This window comes from Hypanus sabinus (genome assembly GCF_030144855.1).
Source record: "Hypanus sabinus isolate sHypSab1 chromosome 31 unlocalized genomic scaffold, sHypSab1.hap1 SUPER_31_unloc_2, whole genome shotgun sequence".
NCBI classification, from domain to species: Eukaryota; Metazoa; Chordata; class Chondrichthyes; order Myliobatiformes; family Dasyatidae; genus Hypanus; species Hypanus sabinus.
This window is the reverse complement of record NW_026778954.1, coordinates 205,001-231,166: the sequence shown is the minus strand read 5'-3', so window position 1 is coordinate 231,166 and position 26,166 is coordinate 205,001. Positions and strand designations below refer to the sequence as shown.

Genomic DNA, 26,166 nt, shown 5'->3' with positions numbered 1-26,166 from the left:
GAATAACAAATCCCCGGGAGTGCGTTACAGGCTGGGAACTAAACCGGGTGTTCACAGGGTTTATATACAGAATAACAGATCCCCGGGTGTGGGATACAGGCTGGGATCTAAACCGGGGGTTCAGGGATTTATATACAGAATAACAGATCCCCGGGAGTGCGTTACAGGCTGGGATCTAACCCAGGGGTTCGGGGGTTTATATACAGAATAACAGATCCCCGGGAGTGGGTTACAGGCTGGGATCTAACCCAGGAGTTCGGGGGTTTATATACAGAATAACAGATCCCCGGGAGTGGGTTACAGACTGGGATCTGACCCAGGGTTCACAGGGTTTTTATACAGAATAACAGATCCCCGGGACTGGGTTACAGTCTGGGATCTAACCCGGGGGTTCGGGGGTTTATATACAGAGTAACAGACCCCCGGGAGTGGGTTGCAGTCTGGGATCTAACCCAGGGTTCACAGGGTTTATATACAGAAAAACAGATCCCCGGGAGTGGGTCACAGGCTGGGATCTAACCCGGGGTTCACAGGGTTTATATTCAGAATAACAGATCCCCGGGAGTGGGTTACAGGCTGGGATCTAACCCAGGGCTTCACAGGGTTTACATACAGAATAACAGATCTCCAGGAGTGGGTTACAGGCTGGGATCTAACCCGGGGGTTCGGGGGTTTATATACAGAATAACAGATCCCCGGGAGTGGGTTACAGGCTGGGATCTAACCCAGGGTTCACAGGGTTTATATACAGAAAAACAGATCCCCAGGAGTGGGTTACAGGCTGGGATCTAACCCAGGGTTCACTGGGTTTATATACAGAATAACAGATCCCCGGGAGTGGGTTACAGGCTGGGATCTATCCCAGGGTTCACAGGGTTTATATACAGAATAACAAATGCACGGGATTGGGTTAGAGGCTGGGATCTAACCCGTGGGTTCGGGGGTTTATATACAGAATAACAGATCCACGGGTGTGGGTTACAGGCTGGGATCTAACCCGGGGTTCACAGGGTTTATATAGAGAATAACAGATCCCCGGGATTGGGTTAGAGGCTGGGATCTAACCCGGGGGTTCTGTGGTTTATATGCAGAATAACAGATGCACGGGATTGGTTTAGAGGCTGGGATCTAACCCGTGGGTTCGGGGGTTTATATACAGAATAACAGATCCACGGGTGTGGGCTACAGGCTGGGATCTAACCCGGGGTTCACAGGGTTTATATACAGAATAACAGATCCCCGGGATTGGGTTAGAGGCTGGGATCTAACCCGGGGGTTCGGGGGTTTATATACAGAATAACAGATCCACGGGAGTGGGTTACAGGCTGGGATCTTACCCAGGGGTTTACAGGTTTTATATACAGAATGACATATCCCCGGGATTGGGTTACAGGCTGGGATCTAACCCAGGGTTCACAGGGTTTGTATACAGAATAACAGATCCCCGGGAGTGGGTTACAGGCTGGGATCTGACCCGGGGTTCACAGGGTTTATATACAGAATAACGGATCCCCGGGAGTGGGTTACAGGCTGGGATCTAACACAGAGGTTTGGGGGTTTATATATAGAATAACAGATCCCAGGGTGTGGGTTACAGGCTGGGATCTAACCCAGGGTTCACAGGGTTTTTATGCAGAATAACAGATCCCCAGGAGTGGGTCACAGGCTGGGATCTAACACAGAGGTTTGGGGGTTTATATATAGAATAACAGATCCCCGGGAGTGGGTTACAGGCTGGGATCTGACCCGGGGCTTCACAGGGTTTATATACAGAATGACATATCCCCGGGAGTGGGTTACAGGCTGGGATCTAACCCGGGGTTCACAGGGTTTATATACAGAATAACAGATCCCCGGGATTGGGTTAGAGGCTGGGATCTAACCCGGGGGTTCGGGGGTTTATATACAGAATAACAGATCCACGGGAGTGGGTTACAGGCTGGGATCTTACCCAGGGGTTTACAGGTTTTATATACAGAATGACATATCCCCGGGATTGGGTTACAGGCTGGGATCTAACCCAGGGTTCACAGGGTTTGTATACAGAATAACAGATCCCCGGGAGTGGGTTACAGGCTGGGATCTGACCCGGGGTTCACAGGGTTTATATACAGAATAACGGATCCCCGGGAGTGGGTTACAGGCTGGGATCTAACACAGAGGTTTGGGGGTCTATATATAGAATAACAGATCCCAGGGTGTGGGTTACAGGCTGGGATCTAACCCAGGGTTCACAGGGTTTTTATGCAGAATAACAGATCCCCAGGAGTGGGTCACAGGCTGGGATCTAACACAGAGGTTTGGGGGTTTATATATAGAATAACAGATCCCCGGGAGTGGGTTACAGGCTGGGATCTGACCCGGGGCTTCACAGGGTTTATATACAGAATGACATATCCCCGGGAGTGGGTTACAGGCTGGGATCTAAACCGGGTGTTCACAGGGTTTATATACAGAATAATAGATCCCCGGGAGTGGGTTACAGGCTGGGATCTAACCCGGGGTTCACAGGGTTTATATACAGAATAACATATCCCCGGGAGTGGGTTACATGCTGATATCTAAACCAGGGTTCTCAGGGTTTATATACAGACTAACTGATCCCCGGGTGTGGGTTACAGGCTGGGATCTAACCCAGGGTTCACAGGGTTTTTATGCAGAATAACAGATCCCCGGGATTGGGTTAGAGGCTGGGATCTAAACCGGGGGTTCGGGCGTTTATATACAGAATAACAGATGCACGGGATTGGGTTAGAGGCTGGGATCTAACCAGTGGGTTCGGGGGTTTATATACAGAATAACAGATCCACGGGTGTGGGTTACAGGCTGGGATCTAACCCAGGGTTCACAGGGTTTATATACAGAATAACGATCCCCGGGATTGGGTTAGAGGCTGGGATCTAACCCAGGGTTCACAGGGTTTTTATACAGAATAACAGATCCCCGGGACTGGGTTACAGTCTGGGATCTAACCCGGGGGTTCGGGGGTTTATATACAGAGTAACAGACCCCCGGGAGTGGGTTGCAGTCTGGGATCTAACCCAGGGTTCACAGGGTTTATATACAGAAAAACAGATCCCCGGGAGTGGGTCACAGGCTGGGATCTAACCCGGGGTTCACAGGGTTTATATTCAGAATAACAGATCCCCGGGAGTGGGTTACAGGCTGGGATCTAACCCAGGGCTTCACAGGGTTTACATACAGAATAACAGATCTCCAGGAGTGGGTTACAGGCTGGGATCTAACCCGGGGGTTCGGGGGTTTATATACAGAATAACAGATCCCCGGGAGAGGGTTACAGGCTGGGATCTAACCCAGGGTTCACAGGGTTTATATACAGAAAAACAGATCCCCAGGAGTGGGTTACAGGCTGGGATCTAACCCAGGGTTCACAGGGTTTATATACAGAATAACAGATCCCCGGGAGTGGGTTACAGGCTGGGATCTATCCCAGGGTTCACAGGGTTTATATACAGAATAACAAATGCACGGGATTGGGTTAGAGGCTGGGATCTAACCCGTGGGTTCGGGGGTTTATATACAGAATAACAGATCCACGGGTGTGGGTTACAGGCTGGGATCTAACCCGGGGTTCACAGGGTTTATATAGAGAATAACAGATCCCCGGGATTGGGTTAGAGGCTGGGATCTAACCCGGGGGTTCTGTGGTTCATATGCAGAATAACAGATGCACGGGATTGGTTTAGAGGCTGGGATCTAACCCGTGGGTTCGGGGGTTTATATACAGAATAACAGATCCACGGGTGTGGGCTACAGGCTGGGATCTAACCCGGGGTTCACAGGGTTTATATACAGAATAACAGATCCCCGGGATTGGGTTAGAGGCTGGGATCTAACCCGGGGGTTCGGGGGTTTATATACAGAATAACAGATCCACGGGAGTGGGTTACAGGCTGGGATCTTACCCAGGGGTTTACAGGTTTTATATACAGAATGACATATCCCCGGGATTGTGTTACAGGCTGGGATCTAACCCAGGGTTCACAGGGTTTGTATACAGAATAACAGATCCCCGGGAGTGGGTTACAGGCTGGGATCTGACCCGGGGTTCACAGGGTTTATATACAGAATAACGGATCCCCGGGAGTGGGTTACAGGCTGGGATCTAACACAGAGGTTTGGGGGTTTATATATAGAATAACAGATCCCAGGGTGTGGGTTACAGGCTGGGATCTAACCCAGGGTTCACAGGGTTTTTATGCAGAATAACAGATCCCCAGGAGTGGGTCACAGGCTGGGATCTAACACAGAGGTTTGGGGGTTTATATATAGAATAACAGATCCCCGGGAGTGGGTTACAGGCTGGGATCTGACCCGGGGCTTCACAGGGTTTATATACAGAATGACATATCCCCGGGAGTGGGTTACAGGCTGGGATCTAACCCGGGGTTCACAGGGTTTATATACAGAATAACAGATCCCCGGGATTGGGTTAGAGGCTGGGATCTAACCCGGGGGTTCGGGGGTTTATATACAGAATAACAGATCCACGGGAGTGGGTTACAGGCTGGGATCTTACCCAGGGGTTTACAGGTTTTATATACAGAATGACATATCCCCGGGATTGGGTTACAGGCTGGGATCTAACCCAGGGTTCACAGGGTTTGTATACAGAATAACAGATCCCCGGGAGTGGGTTACAGGCTGGGATCTGACCCGGGGTTCACAGGGTTTATATACAGAATAACGGATCCCCGGGAGTGGGTTACAGGCTGGGATCTAACACAGAGGTTTGTGGGTTTATATATAGAATAACAGATCCCAGGGTGTGGGTTACAGGCTGGGATCTAACCCAGGGTTCACAGGGTTTTTATGCAGAATAACAGATCCCCAGGAGTGGGTCACAGGCTGGGATCTAACACAGAGGTTTGGGGGTTTATATATAGAATAACAGATCCCCGGGAGTGGGTTACAGGCTGGGATCTGACCCGGGGCTTCACAGGGTTTATATACAGAATGACATATCCCCGGGAGTGGGTTACAGGCTGGGATCTAAACCGGGTGTTCACAGGGTTTATATACAGAATAATAGATCCCCGGGAGTGGGTTACAGGCTGGGATCTAACCCGGGGTTCACAGGGTTTATATACAGAATAACAGATCCCCGGGAGTGGGTTACATGCTGATATCTAAACCAGGGTTCTCAGGGTTTATATACAGACTAACTGATCCCCGGGTGTGGGTTACAGGCTGGGATCTAACCCAGGGTTCACAGGGTTTTTATGCAGAATAACAGATCCCCGGGATTGGGTTAGAGGCTGGGATCTAAACCGGGGGTTCGGGCGTTTATATACAGAATAACAGATGCACGGGATTGGGTTAGAGGCTGGGATCTAACCAGTGGGTTCGGGGGTTTATATACAGAATAACAGATCCACGGGTGTGGGTTACAGGCTGGGATCTAACCCAGGGTTCACAGGGTTTATATACAGAATAACGATCCCCGGGATTGGGTTAGAGGCTGGGATCTAACCCGGGGGTTCGGGGGTTTATATACGGAATAACAGATCCACGGGAGTGGGTTACAGGCTGGGATCTTACCCAGGGGTTTACAGGTTTTATATACAGAATGACATATCCCCGGGATTGGGTTTCAGGCTGGGATCTAACCCAGGGTTCACAGGGTTTGTATACAGAATAACAGATCCCCGGGAGTGGGTTACAGGCTGGGATCTGACCCCGGGCTTCACAGGGTTTATATACAGAATAACAGATCCCCGGGAGTGGGTTACAGGCTGGGATCTAACACAGAGGTTTGGGGGTTTATATATAGAATAACAGATCCCCGGGAGTGGGTTAAAGGCTGGGATCTAACCCAGGGTTCACAGGGTTTTTATGCAGAATAACAGATCCCCAGGAGTGGGTTACAGGCTGGGATCTAACACAGAGGTTTGGGGGTTTATATATAGAATAACAGATCCCCGGGAGTGGGTTACAGGCTGGGATCTAAACCGGGTGTTCACAGGGTTTAGATACAGAATAACAGATCCCCGGGAGTCGGTTACAGTCTGGGAACTAACCCGGGGTTCACAGGGTTTATATACAGAATAACAGATCCCTGGGTGTGGGTTACAGGCTGGGATCTAACCCGGGGGTTCGGGGGTTTATATACAGAATAACAGATCCCCGGGAGTGGGTTACAGACTGGGATCTGACCCAGGGTTCACAGGGTTTTTATACAGAATAACAGATCCCCGGGACTGGGTTACAGACTGGGATCTAACCCAGGGGTTCACAGGGTTTAAATACAGAATAACAGATCCACGGGTGTGGGTTACAGGCTGGGATCCAACCCGGGGTTCACAGGGTTTATATACAGAATAACAGATCCCCGGGATTGGGTTAGAGGCTGGGATCTAACCCGGGGGTTCGGGGGTTTATATACAGAATAACAGATCCCCGGTAGTGGTTACAGGCTGGGATCTAACCCAGGGGTTCACAGGGTCTATATACAGAATAACAGATCCACGGGAGTGGGTTACAGGCTGGGATGTAAGCCAGGGGTTTGGTGATTTATATACAGAATAACAGATCCACGGGAGTGGGTTACAGGCTGGGATCTAACTTGGGGTTCACAGGGTTTATATACAGAATAACAGATCCATGGGAGTGGGTTACAGGCTGGGATCTAACCCGGGGTTCACAGGGTTTATATACAGAATAACAGATCCCCGGGACTGGGTTACAGGCTGGGATCTAACTGAGGATTCACAGGGTTTATATACAGAATAACAGATCCACAGGAGTGGGTTACAGGCTGGGATCTAACTGAGGATTCACAGGGTTTATATACAGAATAACAGATCCCCGGGAGTGGGTTACAGGCTGGGATCTAGCGCAGGAGTTCACAGGGTTTTTATGCAGAATAACAGATCCCCGGGAGTGGGTGACAGGCTGGGATCTAAACCGGGTGTTCACAGGGTTTATATGCAGAATAACAGACCCCCGGGAGTGGGATACAGGCTGGGATCTAACCCAGGGCTTCACAGGGGTTGTATACAGAATAACAGATCCCCGCGATTGGGTTACAGGCTGGGATCTAAACCGGGGGTTCGGGGGTTTATATACAGAATAACAGATCCCCGGGAGTGGGTTACAGACTGGGATCGAACCCAGGGGTTCACAGGGTTTATATGCAGAATAACAGATCCCCGGGAGTGGGTGACAGGCTGGGATCTAAACCGGGTGTTCACAGGGTTTATTTACAGAATAACAGATCCCCGGGAGTGGGTTACAGGCTGGGATCTAACCCGGGGGTTCGGGGGTTTATATACAGAATAACAGATCCACGGGAGTGGGTTACAGGCTGGGATCTAACCCGGGGTTCACAGGGTTTTTATGCAGAATAACAGATCCCCGGGAGTCGGTGACAGGCTGGGATCTAAACCGGGTGTTCACAGGGTTTATATACAGAATAACAGACCCCCGGGTGTGGGTTACGGGCTGGGATCTAAACCGGATGTTCACAGGGTTCATATACAGAATAACAGACCCCCGGGAGTGGGATACAGGCTGGGATCTAACCCAGGGCTTCACAGGGGTTATATACAGAATAACAGATCGCCAGGAGTGGGTTACAGGCTGGGATCTAAACCGGGTGTTCACAGGGTTTATATACAGAATAACAGATCCCCCGGAGTGGGTTACAGGCTGGGATCTAACCCGGGGGTTCGGGGGTTTATATACAGAATAACAGATCCACGGGAGTGGGTTACAGGCTGGGATCTAACCCGGGGTTCACAAAGTTTTTATGCAGAATAACAGATCCCCGGGAGTGGGTTACAGGCTGGGATCTAAACCGGGTGTTCACAGGGTTTATATACAGAATAACAGATCCCCGGGAGTGGGTGACAGGCTGGGATCTAAACCGGGTGTTCACAGGGTTTATATACAGAATAACAGATCCCCGGGAGTGCGTTACAGGCTGGGAACTAAACCGGGTGTTCACAGGGTTTATATACAGAATAACAGACCCCCGGGAGTGGGATACAGGCTGGGATCTAAACCGGGGGTTCAGGGGTTTATATACAGAATAACAGATCCCCGGGAGTGCGTTACAGGCTGGGATCTAACCCAGGGGTTCGGGGGTTTATATACAGAATAACAGATCCCCGGGAGTGGGTTACAGGCTGGGATCTAACCCAGGAGTTCGGGGGTTTATATACAGAATAACAGATCCCCGGGAGTGGGTTACAGACTGGGATCTGACCCAGGGTTCACAGGGTTTTTATACAGAATAAAAGATCCCCGGGACTGGGTTAGAGGCTGGGATCTAACCCGGGGGTTCGGGGGTTTATATACAGAATAAAAGATCCCCGGGAGTGGGTTACAGGCTGGGATCTAACAAAGAGGTTTGTGGGTTTATATATAGAATAACAGATCCCCAGGAGTGGGTTACAGGCTGGGATCTAACACAGGGTTCACAGGGTTTATATATAGAATAACAGATCCCCTGGAGTGGGTTACAGTCTGGGATCTAACTCAGGGTTGACAGGGTTTATATACAGAATAACAGATCCACAGGAGTGGGTTACAGGCTGGGATCTAACCCGGGGTTCACAGGGTTTTTATGCAGAATAACAGATCCCCGGGAGTGGGTGACAGGCTGGGATCTAAACCGGGTGTTCACAGGGTTTATATACAGAATAACAGACCCCCGGGAGTGCGTTACAGGCTGGGATCTAAACCGGATGTTCACAGGGTTCATATACAGAATAACAGACCCCCGGGAGTGGGATACAGGCTGGGATCTAACCCAGGGCTTCACAGGGGTTATATACAGAATAACAGATCACCAGGAGTGGGTTACAGGCTGGGATCTAAACCGGGTGTTCACAGGGTTTATATACAGAATAACAGATCCCCGGGAGTGGGTTACAGGCTGGGATCTAACCCGGGTGTTCGGGGGTTTATATACAGAATAACAGATCCACGGGAGTGGGTGACAGGCTGGGATCTAAACCGGGTGTTCACAGGGTTTATATACAGAATAACAAATCCCCGGGAGTGCGTTACAGGCTGGGAACTAAACCGGGTGTTCACAGGGTTTATATACAGAATAACAGATCCACGGGTGTGGGATACAGGCTGGGATCTAAACCGGGGGTTCAGGGGTTTATATACAGAATAACAGATCCCCGGGAGTGCGTTACAGGCTGGGATCTAACCCAGGGGTTCGGGGGTTTATATACAGAATAACAGATCCCCGGGAGTGGGTTACAGGCTGGGATCTAACCCAGGAGTTCGGGGGTTTATATACAGAATAACAGATCCCCGGGAGTGGGTTACAGACTGGGATCTGACCCAGGGTTCACAGGGTTTTTATACAGAATAACAGATCCCCGGGACTGGGTTACAGTCTGGGATCTAACCCGGGGGTTCGGGGGTTTATATACAGAGTAACAGACCCCCGGGAGTGGGTTGCAGTCTGGGATCTAACCCAGGGTTCACAGGGTTTATATACAGAAAAACAGATCCCCGGGAGTGGGTCACAGGCTGGGATCTAACCCGGGGTTCACAGGGTTTATATTCAGAATAACAGATCCCCGGGAGTCGGTGACAGGCTGGGATCTAAACCGGGTGTTCACAGGGTTTATATACAGAATAACAGACCCCCGGGTGTGGGTTACGGGCTGGGATCTAAACCGGATGTTCACAGGGTTCATATACAGAATAACAGACCCCCGGGAGTGGGATACAGGCTGGGATCTAACCCAGGGCTTCACAGGGGTTATATACAGAATAACAGATCGCCAGGAGTGGGTTACAGGCTGGGATCTAAACCGGGTGTTCACAGGGTTTATATACAGAATAACAGATGCACGGGAGTGAGTTACAGGCTGGGATCTAAACCGGGGGTTCGGGGGTTTATATACAGAATAACAGATCCCTGGGAGTGGGTTACATGCTGGGATCTAACCCAGGAGTTCCGGGGTTTATATACAGAATAACAAATCCCCGGGAGTGCGTTACAGGCTGGGAACTAAACCGGGTGTTCACAGGGTTTATATACAGAATAACAGATCCCCGGGTGTGGGATACAGGCTGGGATCTAAACCGGGGGTTCAGGGGTTTATATACAGAATAACAGATCCCCGGGAGTGCGTTACAGGCTGGGATCTAACCCAGGGGTTCGGGGGTTTATATACAGAATAACAGATCCCCGGGAGTGGGTTACAGGCTGGGATCTAACCCAGGAGTTCGGGGGTTTATATACAGAATAACAGATCCCCGGGAGTGGGTTACAGACTGGGATCTGACCCAGGGTTCACAGGGTTTTTATACAGAATAACAGATCCCCGGGACTGGGTTACAGTCTGGGATCTAACCCGGGGGTTCGGGGGTTTATATACAGAGTAACAGACCCCCGGGAGTGGGTTGCAGTCTGGGATCTAACCCAGGGTTCACAGGGTTTATATATGCAGAAAAACAGATCCCCGGGAGTGGGTCACAGGCTGGGATCTAACCCGGGGTTCACAGGGTTTATATTCAGAATAACAGATCCCCGGGAGTGGGTTACAGGCTGGGATCTAACCCAGGGCTTCACAGGGTTTACATACAGAATAACAGATCTCCAGGAGTGGGTTACAGGCTGGGATCTAACCCGGGGGTTCGGGGGTTTATATACAGAATAACAGATCCCCGGGAGTGGGTTACAGGCTGGGATCTAACCCAGGGTTCACAGGGTTTATATACAGAAAAACAGATCCCCAGGAGTGGGTTACAGGCTGGGATCTAACCCAGGGTTCACTGGGTTTATATACAGAATAACAGATCCCCGGGAGTGGGTTACAGGCTGGGATCTAACCCAGGGTTCACAGGGTTTATATACAGAATAACAAATGCACGGGATTGGGTTAGAGGCTGGGATCTAACCCCTGGGTTCGGGGGTTTATATACAGAATAACAGATCCACGGGTGTGGATTACAGGCTGGGATCTAACCCGGGGTTCACAGGGTTTATATAGAGAATAACAGATCCCCGGGATTGGGTTAGAGGCTGGGATCTAACCCGGGGGTTCTGTGGTTTATATGCAGAATAACAGATGCACGGGATTGGTTTAGAGGCTGGGATCTAACCCGTGGGTTCGGGGGTTTATATACAGAATAACAGATCCACGGGTGTGGGCTACAGGCTGGGATCTAACCCGGGGTTCACAGGGTTTATATACAGAATAACAGATCCCCGGGATTGGGTTAGAGGCTGGGATCTAACCCGGGGGTTCGGGGGTTTATATACAGAATAACAGATCCACGGGAGTGGGTTACAGGCTGGGATCTTACCCAGGGGTTTACAGGTTTTATATACAGAATGACATATCCCCGGGATTGGGTTACAGGCTGGGATCTAACCCAGGGTTCACAGGGTTTGTATACAGAATAACAGATCCCCGGGAGTGGGTTACAGGCTGGGATCTGACCCGGGGTTCACAGGGTTTATATACAGAATAACGGATCCCCGGGAGTGGGTTACAGGCTGGGATCTAACACAGAGGTTTGGGGGTTTATATATAGAATAACAGATCCCAGGGTGTGGGTTACAGGCTGGGATCTAACCCAGGGTTCACAGGGTTTTTATGCAGAATAACAGATCCCCAGGAGTGGGTCACAGGCTGGGATCTAACACAGAGGTTTGGGGGTTTATATATAGAATAACAGATCCCCGGGAGTGGGTTACAGGCTGGGATCTGACCCGGGGCTTCACAGGGTTTATATACAGAATGACATATCCCCGGGAGTGGGTTACAGGCTGGGATCTAACCCGGGGTTCACAGGGTTTATATACAGAATAACAGATCCCCGGGATTGGGTTAGAGGCTGGGATCTAACCCGGGGGTTCGGGGGTTTATATACAGAATAACAGATCCACGGGAGTGGGTTACAGGCTGGGATCTTACCCAGGGGTTTACAGGTTTTATATACAGAATGACATATCCCCGGGATTGGGTTACAGGCTGGGATCTAACCCAGGGTTCACAGGGTTTGTATACAGAATAACAGATCCCCGGGAGTGGGTTACAGGCTGGGATCTGACCCGGGGTTCACAGGGTTTATATACAGAATAACGGATCCCCGGGAGTGGGTTACAGGCTGGGATCTAACACAGAGGTTTGGGGGTTTATATATAGAATAACAGATCCCAGGGTGTGGGTTACAGGCTGGGATCTAACCCAGGGTTCACAGGGTTTTTATGCAGAATAACAGATCCCCAGGAGTGGGTCACAGGCTGGGATCTAACACAGAGGTTTGGGGGTTTATATATAGAATAACAGATCCACGGGTGTGGGCTACAGGCTGGGATCTAACCCGGGGTTCACAGGGTTTATATACAGAATAACAGATCCCCGGGATTGGGTTAGAGGCTGGGATCTAACCCGGGGGTTCGGGGGTTTATATACAGAATAACAGATCCACGGGAGTGGGTTACAGGCTGGGATCTTACCCAGGGGTTTACAGGTTTTATATACAGAATGACATATCCCCGGGATTGGGTTACAGGCTGGGATCTAACCCAGGGTTCACAGGGTTTGTATACAGAATAACAGATCCCCGGGAGTGGGTTACAGGCTGGGATCTGACCCGGGGTTCACAGGGTTTATATACAGAATAACGGATCCCCGGGAGTGGGTTACAGGCTGGGATCTAACACAGAGGTTTGGGGGTTTATATATAGAATAACAGATCCCAGGGTGTGGGTTACAGGCTGGGATCTAACCCAGGGTTCACAGGGTTTTTATGCAGAATAACAGATCCCCAGGAGTGGGTCACAGGCTGGGATCTAACACAGAGGTTTGGGGGTTTATATATAGAATAACAGATCCCCGGGAGTGGGTTACAGGCTGGGATCTGACCCGGGGCTTCACAGGGTTTATATACAGAATGACATATCCCCGGGAGTGGGTTACAGGCTGGGATCTAACCCGGGGTTCACAGGGTTTATATACAGAATAACAGATCCCCGGGATTGGGTTAGAGGCTGGGATCTAACCCGGGGGTTCGGGGGTTTATATACAGAATAACAGATCCACGGGAGTGGGTTACAGGCTGGGATCTTACCCAGGGGTTTACAGGTTTTATATACAGAATGACATATCCCCGGGATTGGGTTACAGGCTGGGATCTAACCCAGGGTTCACAGGGTTTGTATACAGAATAACAGATCCCCGGGAGTGGGTTACAGGCTGGGATCTGACCCGGGGTTCACAGGGTTTATATACAGAATAACGGATCCCCGGGAGTGGGTTACAGGCTGGGATCTAACACAGAGGTTTGGGGGTTTATATATAGAATAACAGATCCCAGGGTGTGGGTTACAGGCTGGGATCTAACCCAGGGTTCACAGGGTTTTTATGCAGAATAACAGATCCCCAGGAGTGGGTCACAGGCTGGGATCTAACACAGAGGTTTGGGGGTTTATATATAGAATAACAGATCCCCGGGAGTGGGTTACAGGCTGGGATCTGACCCGGGGCTTCACAGGGTTTATATACAGAATGACATATCCCCGGGAGTGGGTTACAGGCTGGGATCTAAACCGGGTGTTCACAGGGTTTATATACAGAATAACAGATCCCCGGGAGTGGGTTACAGGCTGGGATCTAACCCGGGGTTCACAGGGTTTATATACAGAATAACAGATCCCCGGGAGTGGGTTACATGCTGATATCTAAACCAGGGTTCTCAGGGTTTATATACAGACTAACTGATCCCCGGGTGTGGGTTACAGGCTGGGATCTAACCCAGGGTTCACAGGGTTTTTATGCAGAATAACAGATCCCCGGGATTGGGTTAGAGGCTGGGATCTAAACCGGGGGTTCGGGCGTTTATATACAGAATAACAGATGCACGGGATTGGGTTAGAGGCTGGGATCTAACCAGTGGGTTCGGGGGTTTATATACAGAATAACAGATCCACGGGTGTGGGTTACAGGCTGGGATCTAACCCAGGGTTCACAGGGTTTATATAAAGAATAACGATCGCCGGGATTGGGTTAGAGGCTGGGATCTAACCCGGGGGTTCGGGGGTTTATATACGGAATAACAGATCCACGGGAGTGGGTTACAGGCTGGGATCTTACCCAGGGGTTTACAGGTTTTATATACAGAATGACATATCCCCGGGATTGGGTTTCAGGCTGGGATCTAACCCAGGGTTCACAGGGTTTGTATACAGAATAACAGATCCCCGGGAGTGGGTTACAGGCTGGGATCTGACCCCGGGCTTCACAGGGTTTATATACAGAATAACAGATCCCCGGGAGTGGGTTACAGGCTGGGATCTAACACAGAGGTTTGGGGGTTTATATATAGAATAACAGATCCCCGGGAGTGGGTTAAAGGCTGGGATCTAACCCAGGGTTCACAGGGTTTTTATGCAGAATAACAGATCCCCAGGAGTGGGTTACAGGCTGGGATCTAACACAGAGGTTTGGGGGTTTATATATAGAATAACAGATCCCCGGGAGTGGGTTACAGGCTGGGATCTAAACCGGGTGTTCACAGGGTTTAGATACAGAATAACAGATCCCCGGGAGTCGGTTACAGTCTGGGAACTAACCCGGGGTTCACAGGGTTTATATACAGAATAACAGATCCCTGGGTGTGGGTTACAGGCTGGGATCTAACCCGGGGGTTCGGGGGTTTATATACAGAATAACAGATCCCCGGGAGTGGGTTACAGACTGGGATCTGACCCAGGGTTCACAGGGTTTTTATACAGAATAACAGATCCCCGGGACTGGGTTACAGACTGGGATCTAACCCAGGGGTTCACAGGGTTTAAATACAGAATAACAGATCCACGGGTGTGGGTTACAGGCTGGGATCCAACCCGGGGTTCACAGGGTTTATATACAGAATAACAGATCCCCGGGATTGGGTTAGAGGCTGGGATCTAACCCGGGGGTTCGGGGGTTTATATACAGAATAACAGATCCCCGGTAGTGGTTACAGGCTGGGATCTAACCCAGGGGTTCACAGGGTCTATATACAGAATAACAGATCCACGGGAGTGGGTTACAGGCTGGGATCTAAGCCAGGGGTTTGGTGATTTATATACAGAATAACAGATCCACGGGAGTGGGTTACAGGCTGGGATCTAACTCGGGGTTCACAGGGTTTATATACAGAATAACAGATCCATGGGAGTGGGTTACAGGCTGGGATCTAACCCGGGGTTCACAGGGTTTATATACAGAATAACAGATCCCCGGGACTGGGTTACAGGCTGGGATCTAACTGAGGATTCACAGGGTTTATATACAGAATAACAGATCCACAGGAGTGGGTTACAGGCTGGGATCTAACTGAGGATTCACAGGGTTTATATACAGAATAACAGATCCCCGGGAGTGGGTTACAGGCTGGGATCTAGCGCAGGAGTTCACAGGGTTTTTATGCAGAATAACAGATCCCCGGGAGTGGGTGACAGGCTGGGATCTAAACCGGGTGTTCACAGGGTTTATATGCAGAATAACAGACCCCCGGGAGTGGGATACAGGCTGGGATCTAACCCAGGGCTTCACAGGGGTTGTATACAGAATAACAGATCCCCGCGATTGGGTTACAGGCTGGGATCTAAACCGGGGGTTCGGGGGTTTATATACAGAATAACAGATCCCCGGGAGTGGGTTACAGACTGGGATCGAACCCAGGGGTTCACAGGGTTTATATGCAGAATAACAGATCCCCGGGAGTGGGTGACAGGCTGGGATCTAAACCGGGTGTTCACAGGGTTTATATACAGAATAACAGATCCCCGGGAGTGGGTTACAGGCTGGGATCTAACCCGGGGGTTCGGGGGTTTATATACAGAATAACAGATCCACGGGAGTGGGTTACAGGCTGGGATCTAACCCGGGGTTCACAGGGTTTTTATGCAGAATAACAGATCCCCGGGAGTCGGTGACAGGCTGGGATCTAAACCGGGTGTTCACAGGGTTCATATACAGAATAACAGACCCCCGGGTGTGGGTTACGGGCTGGGATCTAAACCGGATGTTCACAGGGTTCATATACAGAATAACAGACCCCCGGGAGTGGGATACAGGCTGGGATCTAACCCAGGGCTTCACAGGGGTTATATACAGAATAACAGATCGCCAGGAGTGGGTTACAGGCTGGGATCTAAACCGGGTGTTCACAGGGTTTATATACAGAATAACAGATCCCCCGGAGTGGGTTACAGGCTGGGATCTAACCCGGGGGTTCGGGGGTTTATATACAGAATAACAGATCCACGGGAGTGGGTTACAGGCTGGGATCTAACCCGGGGTTCACAAAGTTTTTATGCAGAATAACAGATCCCCGGGAGTGGGTTACAGGCTGGGATCTAAACCGGGTGTTCACAGGGTTTATATACAGAATAACAGATCCCCGGGAGTGGGTGACAGGCTGGGATCTAAACCGGGTGTTCACAGGGTTTATATACAGAATAACAGATCCCCGGGAGTGCGTTACAGGCTGGGAACTAAACCGGGTGTTCACAGGGTTTATATACAGAATAACAGACCCCCGGGAGTGGGATACAGGCTGGGATCTAAACCGGGGGTTCAGGGGTTTATATACAGAATAACAGATCCCCGGGAGTGCGTTACAGGCTGGGATCTAACCCAGGGGTTCGGGGGTTTATATACAGAATAACAGATCCCCGGGAGTGGGTTACAGGCTGGGATCTAACCCAGGAGTTCGGGGGTTTATATACAGAATAACAGATCCCCGGGAGTGGGTTACAGACTGGGATCTGACCCAGGGTTCACAGGGTTTTTATACAGAATAACAGATCCCCGGGACTGGGTTAGAGGCTGGGATCTAACCCGGGGGTTCGGGGGTTTATATACAGAATAAAAGATCCCCGGGAGTGGGTTACAGGCTGGGATCTAACAAAGAGGTTTGTGGGTTTATATATAGAATAACAGATCCCCAGGAGTGGGTTACAGGCTGGGATCTAACACAGGGTTCACAGGGTTTATATATAGAATAACAGATCCCCTGGAGTGGGTTACAGTCTGGGATCTAACTCAGGGTTGACAGGGTTTATATACAGAATAACAGATCCACAGGAGTGGGTTACAGGCTGGGATCTAACCCGGGGTTCACAGGGTTTTTATGCAGAATAACAGATCCCCGGGAGTGGGTGACAGGCTGGGATCTAAACCGGGTGTTCACAGGGTTTATATACAGAATAACAGACCCCCGGGAGTGCGTTACAGGCTGGGATCTAAACCGGATGTTCACAGGGTTCATATACAGAATAACAGACCCCCGGGAGTGGGATACAGGCTGGGATCTAACCCAGGGCTTCACAGGGGTTATATACAGAATAACAGATCACCAGGAGTGGGTTACAGGCTGGGATCTAAACCGGGTGTTCACAGGGTTTATATACAGAATAACAGATCCCCGGGAGTGGGTTACAGGCTGGGATCTAACCCGGGTGTTCGGGGGTTTATATACAGAATAACAGATCCACGGGAGTGGGTGACAGGCTGGGATCTAAACCGGGTGTTCACAGGGTTTATATACAGAATAACAAATCCCCGGGAGTGCGTTACAGGCTGGGAACTAAACCGGGTGTTCACAGGGTTTATATACAGAATAACAGATCCCCGGGTGTGGGATACAGGCTGGGATCTAAACCGGGGGTTCAGGGGTTTATATACAGAATAACAGATCCCCGGGAGTGCGTTACAGGCTGGGATCTAACCCAGGGGTTCGGGGGTTTATATACAGAATAACAGATCCCCGGGAGTGGGTTACAGGCTGGGATCTAACCCAGGAGTTCGGGGGTTTATATACAGAATAACAGATCCCCGGGAGTGGGTTACAGACTGGGATCTGACCCAGGGTTCACAGGGTTTTTATACAGAATAACAGATCCCCGGGACTGGGTTACAGTCTGGGATCTAACCCGGGGGTTCGGGGGTTTATATACAGAGTAACAGACCCCCGGGAGTGGGTTGCAGTCTGGGATCTAACCCAGGGTTCACAGGGTTTATATACAGAAAAACAGATCCCCGGGAGTGGGTCACAGGCTGGGATCTAACCCGGGGTTCACAGGGTTTATATTCAGAATAACAGATCCCCGGGAGTGGGTTACAGGCTGGGATCTAACCCAGGGCTTCACAGGGTTTACATACAGAATAACAGATCTCCAGGAGTGGGTTACAGGCTGGGATCTAACCCGGGGGTTCGGGGGTTTATATACAGAATAACAGATCCCCGGGAGTGGGTTACAGGCTGGGATCTAACCCAGGGTTCACAGGGTTTATATACAGAAAAACAGATCCCCAGGAGTGGGTTACAGGCTGGGATCTAACCCAGGGTTCACTGGGTTTATATACAGAATAACAGATCCCCGGGAGTGGGTTACAGGCTGGGATCTAACCCAGGGTTCACAGGGTTTATATACAGAATAACAAATGCACGGGATTGGGTTAGAGGCTGGGATCTAACCCGTGGGTTCGGGGGTTTATATACAGAATAACAGATCCACGGGTGTGGGTTACAGGCTGGGATCTAACCCGGGGTTCACAGGGTTTATATAGAGAATAACAGATCCCCGGGATTGGGTTAGAGGCTGGGATCTAACCCGGGGGTTCTGTGGTTTATATGCAGAATAACAGATGCACGGGATTGGTTTAGAGGCTGGGATCTAACCCGTGGGTTCGGGGGTTTATATACAGAATAACAGATCCACGGGTGTGGGTTACAGGCTGGGATCTAACCCGGGGTTCACAGGGTTTATATACAGAATAACAGATCCCCGGGATTGGGTTAGAGGCTGGGATCTAACCCGGGGGTTCGGGGGTTTTTATACAGAATAACAGATCCACGGGAGTGGGTTACAGGCTGGGATCTTACCCAGGGGTTTACAGGTTTTATATACAGAATGACATATCCCCGGGATTGGGTTACAGGCTGGGATCTAACCCAGGGTTCACAGGGTTTGTATACAGAATAACAGATCCCCGGGAGTGGGTTACAGGCTGGGATCTGACCCGGGGTTCACAGGGTTTATATACAGAATAACGGATCCCCGGGAGTGGGTTACAGGCTGGGATCTAACACAGAGGTTTGGGGGTTTATATATAGAATAACAGATCCCAGGGTGTGGGTTACAGGCTGGGATCTAACCCAGGGTTCACAGGGTTTTTATGCAGAATAACAGATCCCCAGGAGTGGGTCACAGGCTGGGATCTAACACAGAGGTTTGGGGGTTTATATATAGAATAACAGATCCCCGGGAGTGGGTTACAGGCTGGGATCTGACCCGGGGCTTCACAGGGTTTATATACAGAATAACAGATCCCCGGGAGTGGGTTACAGGCTGGGATCTAACCCGGGGTTCACAGGGTTTATATACAGAATAACAGATCCCCGGGAGTGGGTTACATGCTGATATCTAAACCAGGGTTCTCAGGGTTTATATACAGACTAACTGATCCCCGGGTGTGGGTTACAGGCTGGGATCTAACCCAGGGTTCACAGGGTTTTTATGCAGAATAACAGATCCCCGGGATTGGGTTAGAGGCTGGGATCTAAACCGGGGGTTCGGGCGTTTATATACAGAATAACAGATGCACGGGATTGGGTTAGAGGCTGGGATCTAACCAGTGGGTTCGGGGGTTTATATACAGAATAACAGATCCACGGGTGTGGGTTACAGGCTGGGATCTAACCCAGGGTTCACAGGGTTTATATACAGAATAACGATCCCCGGGATTGGGTTAGAGGCTGGGATCTAACCCGGGGGTTCGGGGGTTTATATACGGAATAACAGATCCACGGGAGTGGGTTACAGGCTGGGATCTTACCCAGGGGTTTACAGGTTTTATATACAGAATGACATATCCCCGGGATTGGGTTTCAGGCTGGGATCTAACCCAGGGTTCACAGGGTTTGTATACAGAATAACAGATCCCCGGGAGTGGGTTACAGGCTGGGATCTGACCCCGGGCTTCACAGGGTTTATATACAGAATAACAGATCCCCGGGAGTGGGTTACAGGCTGGGATCTAACACAGAGGTTTGGGGGTTTATATATAGAATAACAGATCCCCGGGAGTGGGTTAAAGGCTGGGATCTAACCCAGGGTTCACAGGGTTTTTATGCAGAATAACAGATCCCCAGGAGTGGGTTACAGGCTGGGATCTAACACAGAGGTTTGGGGGTTTATATATAGAATAACAGATCCCCGGGAGTGGGTTACAGGCTGGGATCTAAACCGGGTGTTCACAGGGTTTAGATACAGAATAACAGATCCCCGGGAGTCGGTTACAGTCTGGGATCTAACCCGGGGTTCACAGGGTTTATATACAGAATAACAGATCCCTGGGTGTGGGTTACAGGCTGGGATCTAACCCGGGGGTTCGGGGGTTTATATACAGAATAACAGATCCCCGGGAGTGGGTTACAGACTGGGATCTGACCCAGGGTTCACAGGGTTTTTATACAGAATAACAGATCCCCGGGACTGGGTTACAGACTGGGATCTAACCCAGGGGTTCACAGGGTTTAAATACAGAATAACAGATCCACGGGTGTGGGTTACAGGCTGGGATCCAACCCGGGGTTCACAGGGTTTATATACAGAATAACAGATCCCCGGGATTGGGTTAGAGGCTGGGATCTAACCCGGGGGTTCGTGGGTTCGGGGGTTTATATACAGAATAACAGATGCACGGGATTGGGTTAGAGGCTGGGATCTAACCCAGGGTTCACAGGGTTTATATTCAGAGTAACAGATCCCCAGGAGTGGGTTACAGGCTGGGATCTAACCCAGGGTTCACAGGGTTTATATTCAGAGTAACAGATCCCCGGGAGTGGGTTACAGGCTGGGATCTAATCCAGGGGTTCAGGGGGTTTATATACAGAATAACAGATCCCCGGGAGTGGGTTACAGGCTGGGATATGACCCGGGGGTTCCAGATCTGCCCTGGACAGTCGATATTGACAGGAGCCATGTTGGAGTTTCCCCCTGACGCACGTCGATCGACTTGGCAGCACTCACCCAGGGAGATTTTCTGCTTGTCCAGCTGGGAACCCAGCTCCTTCTCTGCGGTCCCTAAGAGTTCCCGGATGGCCTCCACGTAGTCACCGGGGTCTAGCGGAAGGAGAGCGCTGTCTGCCAACCTCAGGAGAACATTCCCTGCTGTCCTGCCCACGGCTTGGTGGCTGCTGAACCCTGTGGCGGAGAGGCAGAGGGTGAGGCCGGGCCCAGACTCTATCCACTGGCCTCCCTCAGCTGTGTAGGCCGTGTACCAGGCCTCAGGCTGGAGGCAAGGAGCCAGTCTGTATGCTGAATGTAGCATCCCTCCCCACAGTGTGACCCTCCCTCACTACCACCCGTCCCACAGTGTGACCCTCCCTCAGTACCACCCCTCCCTCAGTGTGACCCTCCCTCAGTACCACCCCTCCCTCAGTGTGACCCTCCCTCACTACCACCCGTCCCACAGTGTGACCCTCCCTCAGTACCACCCCTCCCTCAGTACCACCCCTCCCACAGTGTGACCCTCCGTCAGTACCACCCCTCCCTCAGTGTGACCCTCCCTCAGTACCACCCCTCCCTCAGTGTGACCCTCCCTCACTACCACCCGTCCCACAGTGTGACCCTCCCTCAGTACCACCCCTCCCTCAGTGTGACCCTCCGTCAGTACCACCCCTCCCACAGTGTGACCCTCCGTCAGTACCACCCCTCCCACAGTGTGACCCTCCGTCAGTACCACCCCTCCCACAGTGTGACCCTCCCTCACTACCACCCGTCCCACAGTGTGACCCTCCCTCACTACCACCCGTCCCACAGTGTGACCCTCCCTCAGTACCACCCCTCCCTCAGTGTGACCCTCCCTCAGTACCACACCTCCCTCAGTGTGACCCTCCCTCAGTACCACCCCTCCCTCAGTGTGACCCTCCCTCACTACCACCCGTCCCACAGTGTGACCCTCCCTCAGTACCACCCCTCCCTCAGTGTGACCCTCCCTCAGTACCACACCTCCCTCAGTGTGACCCTCCGTCAGTACCACCCCTCCCACAGTGTGACCCTCCCTCACTACCATCCCTCCCACAGTGTGACCCTCCCTCAGTACCACCCCTCCCACAGTGTGACCCTCCCTCAGTACCACCCCTCCCTCAGTGTGACCCTCCCTCAGTACCACCCCTCCCTCAGTGTGACCCTCCCTCAGTACCACCCCTCCCACAGTGTGACCCTCCCTCAGTACCACCCCTCCCTCAGTGTGACTCTCCCTCAGTACCACCCCTCCCACAGTGTGACCCTCCCTCAGTACCACCCCTCCCACAGTGTGACCCTCCCTCAGTACCACCCCTCCCTCAGTGTGACCCTCCCTCAGTACCACCCCTCCCTCAGTGTGACCCTCCCTCAGTACCACCCCTCCCACAGTGTGACCCTCCCTCAGTACCACCCCTCCCTCAGTGTGACTCTCCCTCAGTACCACCCCTCCCACAGTGTGACCCTCCCTCAGTACCACCCCTCCCACAGTGTGACCCTCCCTCAGTACCACCCCTCCCTCAGTGTGACCCTCCCTCAGTACCACCCCTCCCACAGTGTGACCCTCCCTCAGTACCACCCCTCCCACAGTGTGACCCTCCCTCAGTACCACCCCTCCCTCAGTGTGACCCTCCCTCAGTACCACCCCTCCCACAGTGTGACCCTCCCTCAGTACCACCCCTCCCTCAGTGTGACTCTCCCTCAGTACCACCCCTCCCACAGTGTGACCCTCCCTCAGTACCACCCCTCCCACAGTGTGACCCTCCCTCAGTACCACCCCTCCCTCAGTGTGACCCTCCCTCAGTACCACCCCTCCCACAGTGTGACCCTCCCTCAGTACCACCCCTCCCTCAGTGTGACCCTCCCTCAGTACCACCCCTCCCACAGTGTGACCCTCCCTCAGTACCACCCCTCCCACAGTGTGACCCTCCCTCAGTACCACCCCTCCCACAGTGTGACCCTCCCACAGTACCACCCCTCCCTCAGTGTGACCCTCCCACAGTACCACCCCTCCCACAGTGTGACCCTCCCTCTGTCCCGCCCCTCCCTCAGTGTGACCCTCCCTCAGTACCACCCCTCCCACAGCGTGACCCTCCCTCAGTACCACTCCTCCCACAGTGTGACTCTCCCTCAGTACCACTCCTCCCCACAGTGTGACCCTCCCTCAGTACCACCCCTCCCCACAGTGTGACCCTCCCTCAGTACCACCCCTCCCCACAGTGACCCTCCCTCAGTACCACTCCTCCCACAGTGTGACTCTCCCTCAGTACAGCCCCTCCCACAGTGTGACCCTCCGTCAGTCCAACCCCTCCCACAGTGTGACCCTCTCTCAGTACCACAACTCCACAGTGTGACCCTCCCTCACTACCACCCCTCCCACAGTGACCATCCCTCAGTACCACCCCTCCCACAGTGTGACCCTCCCTCACTACCACCCCTCCCACAGTGTGACCCTTCCTCAGTACCACTCCTCCCTCAGTGTGACCCTCCCTTGGTACCGCCCATCCCACAGAGTGACCATCCCTCGGTATCACCCCTCCCACAGTGTGACCATCCCTCAGTACCACCCCTCCCACAGTGTGACACTCCCTCGGTACCGCCCCTCCCACAGTGTGACCGTCCCCTCGAACCACCCCTCCCACAGTGTGACTCTCCCTCGGTATCACCCCTCCCACAGTGTGACCATCCCTCGGTACCTCCCCTCCCCAGTGTGACCCTCCCTCACTACCACCCCTCCCTCAGTGTGACACTCTCTCTGTACCACCCCTCCCATAGTGTGACCCTCCCTCACTACCACACCTCCCACAGTGTGACCCTCCCTCGGTACCAACCCTCCCCACAGTGTGACCCTCCCTCAGTACCAACCCTCCCACAGTGTGACCCTCCCTCGGTACCACCCCTCCCACAGTGTGACCCTCCCTCGGTACCATCCCTCCCCACAGTGTGACCCTCCCTCACTACCACCCCTCCCACAGTGTGACCATCCCTCACTACCACCCCTCCCACAGTGTGATCCTCCCTTAGTACCACCCCTCCCCACAGTGTGACTCTCACTCAGTACCACCCCTCCCCACAATGAGACCCTCCCTCACTACCACCCCTCCCACAGTGTGACCCTCCCTCACTACCACCCCTCCCACAGTGTGATCCTCCCTTAGTACCACCCCACCCACAGTGTGACTCTCACTCAGTATCAAACGTCCCACAGTGTGACCCTCCCTCGTTACCTACCCTCCCCAGTGTGACCCTCCCTCACTACCACCCCTCCCACAGTGTGACCCTCCCTCGGTACCACCCCTCCCCACAGAGTGATCCTCCCTCAGTACCGCCCCTCCCTCAGTGTGACCCTCCCTCACTACCACCCCTCCTACTGTGTGACTCTCCCTCGGTACCACCCCTCCCACAGTGTGACCCTCCCTCGGTACAGCCCCTCCCACAGTGTGACCTTCCCTCTGTACCACCCCTCCCACAGTGACCCTCCCTCACTACCACCCCTCCCACAGTGTGACCCTCCCTCAGTACCACCACTCCCCACAGTGTGACCCTCCCTCACTACCACCCCTCCCACAGTGTGACATTCTCTCGGTACCACCCCTCCCCAGTGTGACCCTCCCTCACTACCACCCCTCCCACAGTGTGACCCTCCCACACTACCACCCCTCCTACTGTGTGACTCTCCCTCAGTACCGCCCCTCCCACAGTGACCCTACCTCAGTATCGCCCCTCCCACAGTGTGACCCTCCCTCAGTACCACCCCTCCCACAATGTGACCCTCCCTCACTACCACCCCTCCCACTGTGTGACCCTCCCTCACTACCACTCCTCCCACAGTGTGACCCTCCCTCAGTACCACTCCTCCCACAGTGTGACCCTCCCTCACTACCACTCCTCCCACTGTGTGACCCTCCCTCAGTACCACCCCTCCCACAGTGTGACCCTCCCTCACTACCACTCCTCCCACAGTGTGACCCTCCCTCACTACCACTCCTCCCACTGTGTGACCCTCCCTCACTACCACTCCTCCCACTGTGTGACCCTCCCTCAGTACCACCCCTCCCACTGTGTGACCCTCCCTCACTACCACCCCTCCCACAGTGTGACCCTCCCTCACTACCACTCCTCCCACAGTGTGACCCTCCCTCACTACCACTCCTCCCACTGTGTGACCCTCCCTCAGTACCACTCCTCCCACTGTGTGACCCTCCCTCAGTACCACCCGTCCCACAGTGTGACCCTCCCTCAGTATCACCCCTCCCACAGTGTGACCCTCCCTCAGTACCACCTCTCCCCACAGTGACCCTCCCTCTGTACCACCCCTCCCACTGTGTGACCCTCCCTCACTACCACCCCTCCCACAGTGTGACCCTCCCTCACTACCACTCCTCCCACAGTGTGACCCTCCCTCAGTACCACTCCTCCCACTGTGTGACCCTCCCTCACTACCACCCCTCCCACAGTGTGACCCTCCCTCACTACCACTCCTCCCACAGTGTGACCCTCCCTCAGTAACTGAACTGTGCTCCCTCTAAACGCCAAGGGCCGTGGGCCGGTGGGGAGTGACCAGACGAGGGATGTGCCTCCACCCTCGTGGCTTCGAACCATCCCCGTCTCCGGTTTGTAGCGGCTGGGGGAGGGGTCTCTGTACCTGGGTCGATGAAGCGAGAAGCGTAGTCAAAGGTGTCAAACGCGGTGTGGTAGGCCGGGTAAATCCGAGCACTGGTCGCGGACTGGGGCAGGAGAGCAGAGCAGAATGTGAGACTCATTGCCAGCTCACACTCTCTCTCTTACACACTCTCACACACACACACACACACAGACCCACTCTCACACACTCACAGACCCACTCTCTCTCACCTCACACACACACTCACAGACCTACTTTTTCACACACACACACACACACACACACTCACTGACCCACTCACACACACACACACTCACAGACCCACTCTCATACACACACACTCACACACACACTCACAGACCCACTCTCATACACACACTCTCACACACACACAATCACAGACCCACTCTCACACACACACACTCACACACACACTCACAGACCCACTCTCATACACACACTCTCACACACACACAATCACAGACCCACTCTCACACACACACACTCACACACACAC

The 26,166-nt window shown here is 52.6% G+C and overlaps 1 protein-coding gene across 1 annotated transcript in view; it reads right to left on the bottom strand.

Moving 5' to 3' along the window:
• The window catches only part of naaladl1 (N-acetylated alpha-linked acidic dipeptidase like 1), a 230,477-nt gene that overhangs the window by 59,355 nt on the left and 144,956 nt on the right, over positions 1-26,166 (bottom strand). Inside the window, exons 15-16 of the mRNA XM_059957704.1 lie at positions 25,671-25,752; positions 21,032-21,205 (exon numbers count right to left, since the gene is read on the bottom strand). Coding sequence (XP_059813687.1) covers positions 21,032-21,205; positions 25,671-25,752 — 256 coding nt within the window. The remainder of the gene's footprint in view (positions 1-21,031; positions 21,206-25,670; positions 25,753-26,166) is intronic.